Genomic DNA, 16,218 nt, shown 5'->3' on the forward strand with positions numbered 1-16,218 from the left:
ATTCACATGGCTGCCCTTTGTGTATCTGAAAATCAAATCTCCTCCATTCTACAAATGGCTATTAATTTCCACCTGTAATATTTTAAGCAATCCCTTGCATAGCCTGGTGATTTTCTTTCACAAAAATTAGAAAGATTATAAATAAAATTAAGCTGACTTTGCCTATGGTCTGGTCTATTCTCCAGGAAGTTTCTCAAACTGAGTACTGCCTTTATTTTTTTCTTTGCTGGCATATGGCCTGTGTGAGTTACAGGATAACCATTGCTAGGAGGTAGGGTGTTAGTGTGCTGGCGGGGGGGACAGATGAGGAGCAAACGGTATCTCGACAACCCAGGGACAAACTACCGTATTGCACTGGAGTGCTGACAAAAATAAATTTCCGAATTAGAGTTAATTAAACAGCAGGAGTATAGGAAAGGTAAAAGACCTGATTGCTTATGGTTTATAGAAAAAGAAGTCCTAGGATTTAACAGCCAAACGTAACATGATGCAACACTAAAATGTAGTTGACAGGGGAAAAAAACAAAGTCATTACAGTCTCGCTGTGTTAGCAGACCATGGATATCTGTCCTCGCACACACTTCACACTGTGGATTGCTCAAGTCTGGGTGTCCCACTTTAAGTGGAACATGGAGAAATTATCAAGTGCTTCGTATATTGAGGCTGAAAATAATCCCTAAGAGGCAACAGTGGAAGATCTGGGTTAATTCTGCATGGAGAACACAAAGCTGAAAAGAGCCTGGTCATGATTGTCAAATATTTGGAGAGCTGTAACGCAAAAAGTGGATCCATTTTGGGTTGCAGCACTTGCAGCTGAGTTAGAGTCAAAGGGCTGGATGCGATTCTCTGCCTGTGACTCACTAGCTAGGGGACTTCGGACAATTTACCAACTCTCTCTGTAGTACACCGTCCTGTCCAAAAATGGCTGCAGTACTATTTCTAGTCCTACTAGCTCTTTAATCCTATCAGGAGATAGAGTCTCTGACCCCTTGTGAACAGGACGGGCTGGTGTCACTCCTCTGATTAATGGAGTGTGGTAGAAGTGATGCTAGGTGACTTCCTAGGTTCAGTTGTGAGAGGTCATTTGGCTTCTACCATGGCTCTCAGTGCACAGGCTCAGGAGCCTGGAGCCATGGGAGAAGCCCGGACATGCCGCTGCTGTGCTGGAAGGACCTGGGCAGTGCGCACCGAGGCAGAGGTGCACCAGGCGCTCCAGCTGCTGTCTGACTTTAACTGCACTAAGACTCCAAGACAGAACCACTGGGAACTGTGAGATCATGAACTCGTAAAGCTACCAAGTGTCACAGTCGCTGAATATGGCTGCTGGAACATTCTCTGAGCCTTATTTGTAGAGAGATGAGGATATTGAGGTACAGAGAGGCATTATCACTGTTAAAGGAGATACTCCACATCATGGTTTTATGTTTATGCTGAGTACTGTTACTGTCACTGCTTCACGGGATGGGACAGATATCAGATGTTACAGGGAGCAGATCTGACATCATTCTTGCAGTGTCATTTTAATACCTGGAATTGTCCAACAGTATACAGATGCACTTTAAAAAGTGGTGCATCTTATGATTTCCCTCATATGTGGAATTTAAGAAACAAAACAAGTTGAGCAAAGGGGGAAAAAGGAGACAAAAAAAAAACAGACTCCCCAGCAAAGGAAACAGTCAACAAAACAAAGAGGCAACCCATGGAATGAGAGAAGATATTTGCAAATGACAGTACAGACAAAGGACTGATATCCAGGATATATAAAGAACTTCTCAAACTCAACACACACAAAACAGATAATCATGTCAAAAAATGGGCAGAAGACATGAACAGACACTTCTCCAATGAAGACATACAAATGGCTAACGGACACATGAAAAAATGTTCATCATCACTAGCCATCAGGGAGATCCAAATCAAAACCACATTAAGATACTACCTTACACCAGTTAGAATGGCCAAAATTAATAAGACAGTAAGCAACCTGTGTTGGAGAGGATGTGGAGAAAGGGGAACCCTCTTACACTCTTGGTGGGAATGCAAGTTGGTACAGCCACTTTGGAAAACAGTATGGAGATTCCTTAAGAAATTAAAAATAGAGCTTCCCTATGACCCTGCAATTGCACTACTGGGTATTTACCCCAAAGATACTGAGGTAGTGAAAAGAAGCGCCATCTGTACCCCAATGTTCATAGCAGCAATGGCCACTGTCGCCAAACTGTGGAAAGAACCAAGATGCCCTTCAACGGACGAATGGGTAAGGAAGATGTGGTCCATATACACTATGGAGTATTATGCCTCCATCAGAAAGGATGAATATACCCAACTTTTGTATCAACATGGACGGGACTGGAAGAGATTATGCTGAGTGAAATAAGTCAAGCAGACAGAGTCAATTATCATACGGATTCACTTATTTGTGGAGCATAAGAAATAACATGGAGGACATGGGGAAATGGAGAGGAGAAGAGAGTTGAGGGAAATCGGAAGGGGAGATGAACCATGAAAGACTATGGACTCTGAAAAACAATCTGAGGGTTTTGAAGGGGCGGGGGGGTGGGAAGGTGGGTGAGCCTGGTGGTGGGTATTATGGAGGGCACGTATTGCATGGAGCACTGGGTGTGGTGCATAAACAATGAATTCTGGTACACTGAAAAGAAATTTAAAAAATTAAAAATTAAAAAAAAAAAAAACAAAACAGACTTAACTGTGGAGAACAAACTGATGGTTACCAGAGGGGCAGGGGATGGGTGGCAAAGAGGGCACTTGTCATGATGAGCACTGAGTACTGTACAGAATTGTTGAATCACTGTACTGTACACCCGAAACTTATACAACTCTGTATGTTAATTATATTGGAATTAAAATTTGAAAAAAATAAAGTGGTGTATGCCCCAAGGACTGCAGATATTCAGGCAGGATACCTATTTGTCAGGGATGTCTCTCAAAGGAAACTTTTATGGATGGAATCCAAGCAGATGGAATCTACAATCCTTGGATGTCACTCATTTTGTTATAATTTTGAGCCCCTTCTTTCTTGAGGCGTGCATGTAAGCAGACTTGTACTATACATGTATCTCTGTAAACTACCTTAGATCCTTTTTTTGGTAATGAGACAGGGCATCGAAAACAAACAAAAACAACCTATTAATATGTAACAAAAATAACCCTTGGACTTCATAGAAAGTTCATGACACTTATATTAAAAATATATAAATGTATATTTCTTTTTTTTTTTTTTAAAGATTTTATTTATTTATTTGACAGAGAGAGATCACAAGCAGGCAGAGAGGCAGGCAGAGAGAGAGGAGGAAGCAGGCTCCCTGCTGAGCAGAGAGCCCGAATGCGGGGCTCGATCCCAGGACCCTGAGATCATGACCTGAGCCGAAGGCAGCGGCTTAACCCACTGAGCCACCCAGGCGCCCCTATAAATGTATATTTCAAAATATATAAAGCAGGCACCTGAGTGGCTCAGTTGGTTAAGCGTTGGATTCTTGATTTTTGGCTCAGGTCATGATCTCGGGGTCCTGAGCTCAAGCCCCACTTTGGGCTCCACACTGGGCGTGCAGCCTGCTTAAGATTCTCTTTCTCCCTCTACCCTTTCCTATCCTGCTCTCTCTCTCTCTTCCTCTTTCTTAACAAGAAAAAATCTATCTATAGATATAGATACATACACACACATACAGGTGTGTATATATACACATATATGTATATATACTTACACACATATATAAAATAACTTTTTTATATACATGTGTGTATATATACACATATATGTATATACACACACACACACACATATATAAAATAACTTTTACATTATAGCAAGATTTGCTAATAGACCATTGTCCATCTAGCAATCTATTTAAAGACTTTTGCACGACTTAACTCTTACCTTTTAATACAAAAGAAATTAGATCGATGCATTATTGGGCATGTTATACTACTATACCTTGAAACATGTTCTATAGCATCCTGGAAGAACACCAACTTTACTTCTTTGGGATTTATAAGATTATAATCATCAAGATAGTCTTCTAGAACATTTGCGATTTTCTCCATATCAGGCATGTCATCATAAATCCGATCACTCTTATCTGCTCCAAACTATAAGATGATTTATGGGAGAGGGACCAAGTTAGATCAATTACAATACAGGAACATACACAATATTCGTAACCTTAGGAGGGAACATTATTTATCCGTGTTACCATGTAATCAGTTGCATGCATATTTTATATATTTATATGCAAGGCTTTCAAACCAAGGAAATGGGACTAAGAAACTCAGATTTTCATGGATAACTGAAAATCCATTTCATTTAAGTTCAAATAGTACATAGGAATTTCAATGAATTTTGCTATAAAATTCACACACAAGCTCAGAAATAGGTTTCCAGTTTTTCTCGCTATACCTTACTTTGGTTTTGTACTTTTGCTCTCAGGCCGCTGACATCGGAGAAGCTAAATGGGCTGAAAATGATGTATGCCAGACTGCTCTGTTTATAAACAATCATGCTGGAACTACATGTAGTTTTTACATAGCAGTCATCTGATTAGATAAATCAGGGAGAATGAGATTTGGGGTAAACAGAAGGAACTGAGTTCCTACGTGAGGTCCTGTGTGGACCTGTCATGAGGTCTTTTCTTTGCCGTAGCAACTGCCCTGGAGGCATTTCCATTTGGAGCCACTGACCAAAATAAGGCAAGAAGGGTCCAAGTGTTCTTTCCCTTTGCTTTATTCCCCCATTTGATGATCATATCAGTGGAAACACATGGGAAATGTAATCACTACCTGGAAACAAACTTTGCACTTTGTTTTTAATAACATTTAAATAGATATACTGCATAAATTATTTATCTTTTTTATTTGTCAGGGATTACCAGGGTGACTGTAATTGTATACACACAATATAAAGACAAGTCTGTCCTTTTAACCAGCTCTGACTGAAAGATACCCTAGCTCTGTGCAGGAAGCTGGGGATTTAGGGTGAACAGAACAGATGTAGCCCAGGAGGGCAGCACGGCTACCTACTGAGCTGCTGGAAGCATGTGAGCACAGGCTGTAGAGCGCACGGAATACTGTAAAGGGACTGGCAGCCCTGCATTAAGAAACTAATCCTCTGTGCTCCCTTTCCAATAAAAAACCTGGTGGGTCTCTGATTCAAACTATTACCAAAACGAATGTGACTAGAGCAGGAGTCAGCAATCTGTTTCTCTGACGGGCCAGAAAATAAGAACTTGAGGCTTTGCAGGTCAGACTGTCTTTGTCGCTACTACTCCACTCTGTCTTGTCATGCAGAAGCAACCACAGGAAAGAAGGGTACACAATCCAATGAGAGTGACTGTGTTCCCACAGAATTTTATTTCCAAAAACGGGACAGTTGGCCTCTGGGCCATAGTTTGCTGACTCCTGTCTAGATCTTTAATATTTACAAATACAAAATTCTTGTTGAATATGAAATTGAACTGTAAAATAGTAAGTGCTTTATTTATCTTCAAATGTAGTCAGGTCAATTCAACAGTATATACTTACCTTAATAAAGTCTCCAAAGATGATGGGTTTAGTCAAAAAATATTCCAGGCCAATTGCAATTCCAAAATGTTTGTCTATTCAAAAAACAAAACCAATTTGTCATATATGATAAGCTCGAATGCAGTATTTTAATAAGATACACAGAATAGTATCAGCTGTTACTTTACTTAGAAGGCTTAACTAGTAAATGAAAGTTGAGAGAAAGCCATGTTGATACCACACCATTTTAGTTTGGTTGATAATCTCCTTGATTTGAGATTAAGAATGTTTAATATTAATAAACATTTTATTAAGTAATAAATATTGAATACATATTTAGTAAATTAGAGGTACTTTAGAGATACCCTGGCTTCTTACCAGACAAAATCCTGGTTCTCCTACTTTCCCATTTCTACTTAAAATTCCATACTGCATTTAAGATATTAACTCTTTCTGAATTTTAATAAAATGATTTTCCTAATATTTCATATATTTCTACATATTTGAATCATTGGAGAGAAAAAACTTTTACCCATGAACACTAAAATTCATTTTGCTTTACCTTATCTAAGTTCATTTTAATTTTTCCTTATAGAAATCAAATTGCTTTTCTAGGCCCCCCACCAAGGAAATAAAAAGGTAAATAACGATTGATATTTACTGGCCATTTCTGTCAAAATAGTATGGAAATAGTGTTTATCTTCATTATTAATCAAACGGTCATGGAAAACTCTTTGGCATTCATGGCAAAAGAGTCTAAATATCTGTATTTCTTCTCTTATTGTTCCCGGATCACACTGGAGGATACCTGTTTTTCAAGAAAGAGGAAAAAGGAAACTTCTACATTTGTGAAATATCTAGTAACAGTTTAATTAACTAGAAAACTCTGAAGTCCAGCTTTATCCCCACATTACCAGAAGTAGGAGCTTCCCTAGTGGGTGTACACACATACAATAATGGTGATCTCACTTTCTGAAAGCAAAACTGGACACATTATCTGACAAAACCCTTTTCCTTGTTTTGTGATTTTTTTTTCACTGAACACATGAAGTGGTCAGACTTCAGAGTACGGGCTATGTTCATCTCATTATTATATTGGGTTGCAACACGTTAAGTGAGGAGTGTTGGATCTCTTTAATATACATATATATTCATCCAGTAAGTCCCCCCCCACCCCCACCCCTGACCTTTACACTATTTTCAATACACCAATTCCCTCTCTCATTCTTTCCCAATGTTCAGTCCTCACGAAATGCCCTTGGTCCTTCTGGCTTAGAAATTCCAAATTACTCTGATTAGCCTTTGTATTAATATAAGTTATAATTATAAACGCAGTTCAAATAATATCAAGTTACAACAAAAGCAGTGATGTAAAGCAATCCTTGAAGTGCTCATTTTCTCTGGGGACCCTTCACTTCTCACAACACAGTGCAGAGGGGGATAGGGAGAATACTTACTCTACAAATAGGTATGTATGCATGGCAGACAGAATGAACCCTACAACATGAGAGTAAAATCCTTGAATAGGCTGAAGAGGAGGGGGACACTTAATGTGTCAGAGGGGGGTACTGGCATGTGACTGGAGCAGGGACAACTCAGCCACTGCAGTAGGAGGGAGGCAGATGCAGGTGGTCTGGGATAATTGGAAGATGAGGTAGTTCTGGATCAATTTTTCTTCTTTTTTTTTTTTGGGGGGGTAAAATGAAAAGACAGGTCATCAGTTGGGAGAAAGAAATGGAAGAGGATGCTGATGGTCTGAGGGCAGCTGTGACGTTGTCAAGGCCGGGGTGGGGGTAGAGGGTGGCTTGAATAGGGAACAAGTAATGAGATTTCTAGGTGGGGCACAGACACTCATACATATAATTCTCCTGAGAGATTGGGGCAAATGGAAATGAAGGGAGGGTGCAGGTCAGAGAATGAGGGTTCCATACATTACCTTGTACACATTTGGATAAATCCCTCAAGTTAAAGACATAATGGGACTTGGCCGGGGTTGGCAGAAGATCAACACTCATTCTGTTATAAATCTCAACTGCAGCTTCCACAATGTTTGATGAGGTTTGTTTTACAGCTGGTGGAAAGTCACTGAGGAAGCCATTTAAGATGGCCTAGAACAAGGAACATAGTGTGAGAGGGTTAGATTGTTCTTAACACCAAAAATTTATCATCTTTCAAATACTCCAGATCTGATGATGCTTTTTCTAGTAATTAGAAAGCCAAATGCCAAAGCAAGGACTTATGGGTGATAAGACTCTGCAATTCACTTCAGAATATGTCCCCGAGGATGGGCTACTCCTGTCTTCTGAGATAGTCTGGTGATGCCTGAGAAGCATGTGTATCTGACCATTGAACTGACTGCACTTACTCTCCATATAATTTAGACTTCTGCTTCCCGTAGGTCCAGAGGATCATTGTGGGGTGCCCAAACTCATCTGGAAGCGAGTCGAGGGCCTCTCTTTGATATTTATGGGCCCATGACCAACAGGTCCATAGACTTCAACCTCACGTCTGTTTAAAGTGCAACTTACTTGTAACTACAACCTGCCCCCCTTCAGCTTCCCGGTCTCAGCATAGGGCCTTACCCCACACTCAGATCAGGAACTTGCAAGTCTCCTTTGACACCTTCCATTCTCTGTCCCCACAGTCAAGCTTAACTGCACGTCTTGAATCTCTCTGGTTCCCAGACATCACCCCATTCCAGCCCTGACTCGTTCATCTGGGCTTCTTCGGCCCTTCCTTCTCCTATTGGCCTCTCCATTTCCACTCCTGTCTCTCTTGAGTTAAATTTAGTCAGAAAGATCAGGCACTGCCCTCTCCTGTCAGTCCAGACTCACTTGCCCAGCCCCTCACTTTGCCCTCTTCCCCACTGCTCACTATGACCCAGCTGCACAGGCCGAACCACCCAGGCTCTTTCCTCTCCTCAGGGCCTTTGCACAGCTCTATCCCACCCCACCCACCTCCTTAGGGCTCTCTCCTGGCAGGCACTTTTTCACTCCTGTGTTTTAGGTCACCTGTCATCTCCTTAGGCCTTCCCTGACTCCTTCTGTCAGTGTCTCTTATGGCTCTCTCATCTTCTCATATATAACCTGCCACCATCCCCAAGTACATATTTATTAGCTAGCTCGCTGCCTCCAGATGCTTGGGACAGTTGTTACAGATTTTTGAATAGGTAAATTTCCTTCACAATGGTGATGGGAAGGCACCAGAATGCACATCAATGCTTGTAAGTCAGTCCTTGTGACTTTAGATTTTGGGCTTTCATATAGGATTTTAAAATAGACTCAAGTATTTGTTTCAATGAGCTTCCTCATTGAACATTAGTTTCAGCAGCTTACAAGGAATATCTTTTGAGCTGCCCCCTCCTGGGCCCCCAATATGAGTTTCTCATTCTCCATATGGTAGGAGCATCCCAAAATATATAAAAAATAAAAATATATAAAAAATACATATATAAAAAATAAAATTTTACTATACATATTACATATATATACTATATAAAAAATTAAAATCTAGTCTGTTTATTCTCCATCCATTACAAACTTGTATTTACAATTATATATATAAAACCATATTATACAGTTTTTTATATATAGTTATTAGTTCATTTATCTGTTTATTATCTGTCTCCATGGTAGAAGCCCCATGAGGACAAGGGTGGTATCTTCTTTGTTTAAAATGTAATACCAATGTCTGGCACCCAGTACATGGTCAGTAAATATCTCTTTAAGAAATGAAATTAAGGGCTACTCAACTGATATTCATAAATTAAAATTAGCATTACTTCATTAGAAGTAAACTCTTCAGAGTTTACTAAGGACCACAGCTTGGTCTTCTATTCAAAGGTCTGGCTTACCTGACATAATTGACAATTTTGAAAAGCTTCTACTAAGACTACGCACTAGAGCCAGAATTCCCACAGTCTGGGGGCAGGACGCTTTGCCATGAGCACGCTGTGAGTAGTTCATGGAGTTGATTGTTGGTTTCAATTACCGCTGTTATACCTTTCTGATTAGAAATTACATCTAATTTGATGACAACATTATCAATTGAATTTGTTGTGTGCTGCTCAGTTTACCTTTAGAATGTACAGTGATGCATATTTTTGGTGTATACATTTTCAGTAAGGAAACGCTAAGACATGTATGAATGTGTCACTGCCCCTCTTTGGCTCCTCGGTCATTTACCCACCAAGTCAGCTTCTCTAGACCAGTCAGTGAAAAGTCTTGTTCTACCTGTATGCCCACATCACTATTTCTCGTCCCTGTGACTGCATTTGCCCGTGTGCCTTCTGTTCCCAGGATCTGTTCCTCCCTGTCTGTTCTTGTCCCCCAAGGCTCAGCCCGCTATCTTCGCCATGAGCTTTTGTGGTTGGTTATGGCGCGCTCGCTCTAGTCGTGCTGCTTCATGTTCTCTCAACATCCTACTCAGAATAACGTTGCACCTTTTACTGAACATTTCTGCTAAGCACTTGTGGGGAGGTATGGTTATTTTTCCCACTTAAAGGCAGAGGAAATGGCCTCTTAGGGAAGTTTGTAGGGGTGCAAGAAGTATGGGTGGTTGTTTTTGTCGGAGGTGGTGGTGGCAGGGAGGCGATGAAGTCTAGGTCAGGTGCACTGCACTTGAGCTTGCCAGCGTATGGGGAGCTGGTCAAGTATGAGAGGAGCACAGAGGCGGGGGGCAGGTGCGGGATGGGGTCTGCTGAGTGCTAAGTGGCAGGGGCCCACGATACAACCTTCTTCAAAGGCTTTGGCAGTCTCTGCATTCTGGAAACTAGTTCTGGGACCACAAACACAGAGGCAGTGATGCGGCCGCCGGTCAGCTACTGCGCAGATGCCCCTGTGTTTACCTGCTTTCTGCTCAGAAAAGGCACAGGTGGGCTCCTCAGAAACACCACAGCCTATTCTCGCTGTGGGAATTTGGGAACAGACGTGTTTTCTTTTGGCCCCTTGCCGAGGTTTAAATTCTCACTCACCTGGAAAATCTGCTTCAGGCTGTGCTCTGAGGGCATGGGAAGGCACAGCATGCTGAAGTGGCGGATGAAGCGGGGAGTCACGGGGTTGCGGCCCCCGCCTGGGGGTGCACATGCCGATACGATCGTGACATCCTGGGTGGGAAGAAACCCACGCGAGTCACCCAGCCAAGCAGGAGATGACAGCTGCCCATACCGGTGGCGGGACGCAAACCAACCCTTTTCCAAAGACCTACCATGTGACAGCATTACCTTATGTCTTCCTACACATTGTCTGACTTAATCCTCACAGCCACCCAGGAGATCACTACCCTTACCCTCATTCTGTAGATGAAAAAAATCAAGACCCGGGGAAGTTAAGTTGCTCGAGGTCACTCAGCTAATGCATCTCTCGGTGGAAACATATCTATGTAAGAATGTAATCTTCAAAACCGGTTAAGAATTTGTACGTGAGGTTAGAAGATATTCGTTCAACAAATATTAAGTATAGTCGATTCTTGTTATTTGTTAACACAAATAGTTAACACACTGAGTTAACACACACTGAACCACTGCTCCTGGGGGAAATACAGAGTTCGGTTCCTATGAGCCTCTGGTCATAACATTTTCAACTGACCCTACATGATATTGTAATTGCCTCTGGTCTTGCCTCCTCTTAGACCACTCCTCCCCCGTGGCCAAGGGAAACTTTCCATGACAGTTCTTCCAGAGGCTGTGCATCTATGAATCCACATTCCTTGTCATGGCACCATGGCCCCCTGGGCTGACCTCTGCATCTCTTGCCACTTTGGTGTCCACATTCCATAGCACTGTGGTGTTCCAAGCTCCCTGCCTCGAGATGCAAAATGCTCTTTTCCCTTGTTCTGCCATGTTCTGATCACAAAATCCTCCTCCAACATCATCTTCTGGGAAGGCTTCTCTCAGCTTCAAGAAGTACCCACCCTGCCTCCCTCCAGTTTCTCCCTGCTCATCACCCTGCATTATAAATACCTGTGTTCGTCTACCCCCTGAAGCTCACCCCTTGGGGAGATACGCCTATCTCACTTATTCCTGAATCTCCCAAATAAAGCAGGGCAAGAATTTAATATCAATTAACTACATTGACTCACCTATAAGAAAACACCAAGGCTATAGGTTAGAGGCTGAATTGTGTCCTCCTCTACCCATGCCCAACCATATGCTGAAAGCCCAAGCCCCGGCATCTCAGAATGAGACTATATTTGGAGATAGGGTCTTTAAAGAGGTAATTAAGTAAAAATGAGGTTATTAGGGTGGGCTCTAGTCCAGTATGACTGGTGTCTTTATAAGAAGAGGACATTTGGACACAGATACAGAGGGAAGATCATGAGAAGACATAGGGAGAAGACAGGCATCTGCAAGCCAGGGGGAGAAGCCTCAGAGGAAAGCAACCCTGCTGACCTCTTGATCTCAGACTTCCGGCCTCTACAACTGGGAGACAATAAATCTCTGTTGTTGGAGTCACCCAGTCTATGGTGTTTTGTATGGCAGCCCTAGCAAACAAATGCCCCATCTTTTCTTACTGTTTACATTTAAACACACAAAGTAACTTAAAACCTAAAGTGACCTGTATGTCTTTCCAAAAGAGTTTGTTTCTGTCATAAAATCCACCAAAATCTTGATACTGCCGAAGTAATTCAATTGGAGGCTGAGAGCCATAGCGATCCAGTCTGGGCATGTTTAAATCATCAACAAAAATCACAACTCGTTTATTTCCTGGGGCTCCTGGGGAATAAAATGAATTTAAGAATTAAGATTTGCCATTGGAAAATGTAAGACAAAGGTCAGGTAAGGCTTTGGACTCTGAACACTCTGTAGGTTGAAATGCGTTCAGTTCTGAGTGAGGAGGGCCCCAGCAGGGAGAGGTGAACGGGGCTGAGACACCCACTGTCAGGTGGGTCCCCACCCTCACTCCCAGAGGGGCAGGATGATGCCAGCTCTCCAGTCAGGTCTGGATCTTTCTCAATCCCAGTCACTGCCACTGTCCTCCCCAACTGTGTGGCCTGGCATGGGGTAAGGAAGGTCATTTTCTTTTCAGAGCGGGAAACAGAAGTACTCCAAAAGCTTCCTCACAAAAATGCCACCTGCCACAAGGAAAACAGGGCTGGATATTGAAAAGCATTCTGAACACGGGGTGCCTGGGTGGCTCAGTGGGTTAAAGTCTCTGCCTTCGGCTCAGGTCATGATCCCAGGGTCCTGGGATCGAGCCACGCATTGGGCTCTCTGCTCAGCGGGGAGCCTGCTTCCCTCTGCCTGCCTCTCTGCCAACTTGTGATCTCTGTCCATCAAATAAATAAATAAAATCTTAAAAAAACAAACAAACAAAGAAAAGCACATCAAAGGGAAACACATCAAAGGGAAATCCAGTACGGTAGAACTTCACAATGTCATATTTAACATAGAGAACATCAATATACACACTAGTCAAAAAAAAAAAAAATATTGCCAGAGAAAAGAAAACAGCCTAAGCAGAGATGCCCACTCTGGCATCCAGCTCTTACCAACAATGAAGGAACCAAGGCAAACTCAGTGCCCCACTCCATCCTCCAGAAGCCAAGCAGCAGGACAGGAGTGGGGAGGGACTCAAAGAGCATCATTCATAAAGACATCGGTCTCCCACCAGAGAGACAGACATCCACTGCCCTGTGCCTACCAGAGTAGGGAAAAGGTAATAGAGAGGAGGCACTAAAGCGGCTGAGGGTGGGTCTGAGTGAGGGCTGGGACTCTGATTCCCAACATTATGGAAGCTTCCAATGGGAAGGCCAATGCCTGACCTGTGCACAGCTTTTTGGGGAGTCCCTCAGGGAGCTGCTCCTGGAAGCCTGCCACACAGATAGCACAGACGACATTCAGCACTAGCAAGAGAAGCAGGGACAATCCATGTGGAAGCCCATATAATGCCAGTTAGGGGGAACACTGTCCTGTCCTCCCCTCCTCCCATCCTGACATACCAGAGCCTCCTACAGGGAGGGCCAGGAAGGGCCAAAGGGCACCCCAAGCCCCGGTCCACCTCCAGGGCTGTGACCCACAAACCAGGTCCACGACAGAAGAGAGGAGGAGCCTTACATTGGGTTTGGGGTTGAAACTTTACATTAGACCTGACTCAAAATAGCTGCAAAGGACCAGAAATTTAAGCTATTTATCTAAGCAGTTAATATGGGATGATGAGGGAGATCCCACAAGCCTGGCTGAAAGCACTGACTGAAGAAAAAACCTAGACAGTTTCGAGCCAATTCCTTGCAGAACTGGGATAACTCAGTGCACCAGATATAAAGTGGTTTGTTGGTTGGTTGGTTTCAAATAAAGGGAAATCAATGCAGGCTTGAAAGCGTGTGTGGAGAGGGGCAGCCACAGAGAGGCAGAGACTGAAGATGTTCTACGTTGTAGGTGATGACAAATGAACTGCCGCGTGCTACCGGTAAGATATCTGGATGTACAGCACAGGAAAGAATGCCACTCACAGAATCCCCTTCAAGTAAATTAAGCAGAGAAAGTACCCGTTTGTAATTTTATTACATGAAGTATTTTCGTGATTATTGGTTTGATAAATAATTTGGGTGAGACAAATAAAAATGTTCACTCTTACCTAGTATATTTTTTCTTTTCCTTTCCAGTTTTGACTCAATGATCTCTTGTGTTCTTGCAGATGAAGTTTGAGCAGAAAAATTTAGATAAACAGGAACATAGCCAGCTGATTCCTGAATTCTATTCAACAATCCTTTTGCAATGACAGACTTTAAATTTAAAAATATGTTAATATATATATTCAGTATATCTTTCAGTTGTCCACATCAGTAATAATCCAGTACAAAGAGTAAGAGACAGGATGAAGGAGATAGGTTAAAGCTAGATCGAAATGTCTACCTTCTTCCTGGAGACTCTATTTAATTATATTTATCAGTGCCAAAGAGATATTCTAACCAGCTATATCTTAGCAAAAGTTTTGCTAAGTTTGCTTTGTTCCTATCCAAGTTGATTTGGTAGCACGAGTCCTAGAAGAACCCAAACTTCTTTTAAAAATAACTTGGAGGGGAAAAAAAGAGAAGGAAAAAAACTGAAATAATATAGAGGATCAGTGTGAATCTCTGTTTATGTGGACTGTCCCCAAGCCAAGCAGACAAACAATCAACATTTCCCCCTATACTCTACTTTTTCCAAACACCATTGCTGTGTAGGGTAGAAGTAAATGGGCAGGAGTGATCTTTATCAACAGTCTGCTGGGGACACAAACTGTTCTGACCAATTCCCGCCTTATCCTGTGTGGTGGCAGGCTCGGAAATCCCAAGGGATATGACATAAAAGCCCCCAAAAGCCCCCAAACCTAAAACGTGCTAGTCCACAAGTCCTCTGATTTATGTGGTCTTGACCCCAAGGATTTATTCAGAAACTGGCAAACTTTGGAGTAATCCCCAAGATAAATACAGATTCAGCATAGTTACATTCTTCCTGGAAAATGATCAGAATTCAAAAGAATTTTGTCTGAAAAATAATGTGTTATTTCTGGGGCTTATAACTCTAAGTCCACCAAGCCCTCATTTGGGGACAGACCTTCCTGTTTCAGATAGGTTTCCTACCTTGCCAACTCCAGTTATTCCCGTAAACAGCACCGAATGCCTGACTGCCAGCAGTTTTTCCATTAGATACCCAAAGCGCACTGTGTCAGTTGTGGGGACGAGCATTTCAAAAAAAGGAACATCTCGGCTGTACTTGAAGGTGGGTATGATTCGTTCCCAGGGATCTAGCCGTTTGGTATCAAAGTCCAAGTGAATGCTCCACAGATCACCAGAACTGGGAAGCTGAAGTATAAAATCAAATACCACTTTCATTGGATTGCCACGCAGCAATAGGGAAATTCACACATAAACAAAGGCAGTCGTAGAATATGAACGTATTTGGGTTTCTTTTTTCTTTTTCTTTTTTCTTTGTTTCTTTCTTTTCTTAGGTATCAGAGTCTAATACTTTAAACATAACCATGCAATACAATGCACAAAACCCCTGATATATTATCTTAAAACCTTATATTAGGAGGCGCCTGTTTGACTCAGTCAGCTAAGTGTCTGACTTCGGCTTGTGTCCTGAACTCAGGGTCCTGGGACTGATCCCCGCACTGGGCTCCTCGCTCAGCAGGGAGTCTGCCTGTCTCTCTGCCCCTCCCCTGGCTTGTACTCTCTCTCTTTCTCAAATAAATAAAATCTTTGAAGAAAAAAAAGACACGTTAGATTAGAATTGTAAAGCATTTTCAATTCAAGTCAACATTCAGGGGCTTACTCCTTTCCAGCTACTGTGCTTGGTGGTAGAGGCAAATGCTGAATTTGAGACCCAGTCTCTGCCTTCAGTGACCTTGAAATTCATATGGGGAAACAGAAGCATATCAGTTAATATTACAGAGAATTAAGATTCCAGTGGAGTTAGTACATTTACAAAGGCAGGATGACTCCTTTCTACTTGCCAGAGAGTTTTATGGTGATGGCTGGAGATTCAGGAAAGCTTCCAAAGGGTGGTGACACAACAGTTCAGACTTAAAGGACAAGCAGGAGTGCTATGGGCAATGAAGAAATGGGATGGGGAAGGAGGGTGAAAAGAAGGCTGAAGACATGGGAAGTGCCAAGCATACTGGAAATACAGGAGCAGTATGTACAGTGAGAGATGAATCTGGGAGTACAGGGGCCAGGTTATGAAAAGCTTCACTTTTTCTTTTCTTTTTAAAACATTTTTAA

The 16,218-nt window shown here is 42.3% G+C and overlaps 1 protein-coding gene across 2 annotated transcripts in view; it reads right to left on the reverse strand.

Moving 5' to 3' along the window:
- Positions 1-16,218, reverse strand: part of DNAH6 (dynein axonemal heavy chain 6) — a 229,344-nt gene that overhangs the window by 105,675 nt on the left and 107,451 nt on the right. For both annotated transcript variants that reach the window (XM_047745429.1, XM_047745428.1), the window contains exons 38-45: positions 15,076-15,297; positions 14,088-14,235; positions 12,069-12,226; positions 10,487-10,618; positions 7,451-7,622; positions 6,176-6,322; positions 5,536-5,609; positions 3,953-4,107 (exon numbers count right to left, since the gene is read on the reverse strand). In XM_047745429.1, coding sequence (XP_047601385.1) covers positions 3,953-4,107; positions 5,536-5,609; positions 6,176-6,322; positions 7,451-7,622; positions 10,487-10,618; positions 12,069-12,226; positions 14,088-14,235; positions 15,076-15,297 — 1,208 coding nt within the window. The remainder of the gene's footprint in view (positions 1-3,952; positions 4,108-5,535; positions 5,610-6,175; positions 6,323-7,450; positions 7,623-10,486; positions 10,619-12,068; positions 12,227-14,087; positions 14,236-15,075; positions 15,298-16,218) is intronic.

Source organism: Lutra lutra, chromosome 9 (assembly GCF_902655055.1).
Source record: "Lutra lutra chromosome 9, mLutLut1.2, whole genome shotgun sequence".
NCBI classification, from domain to species: domain Eukaryota; kingdom Metazoa; phylum Chordata; class Mammalia; order Carnivora; family Mustelidae; genus Lutra; species Lutra lutra.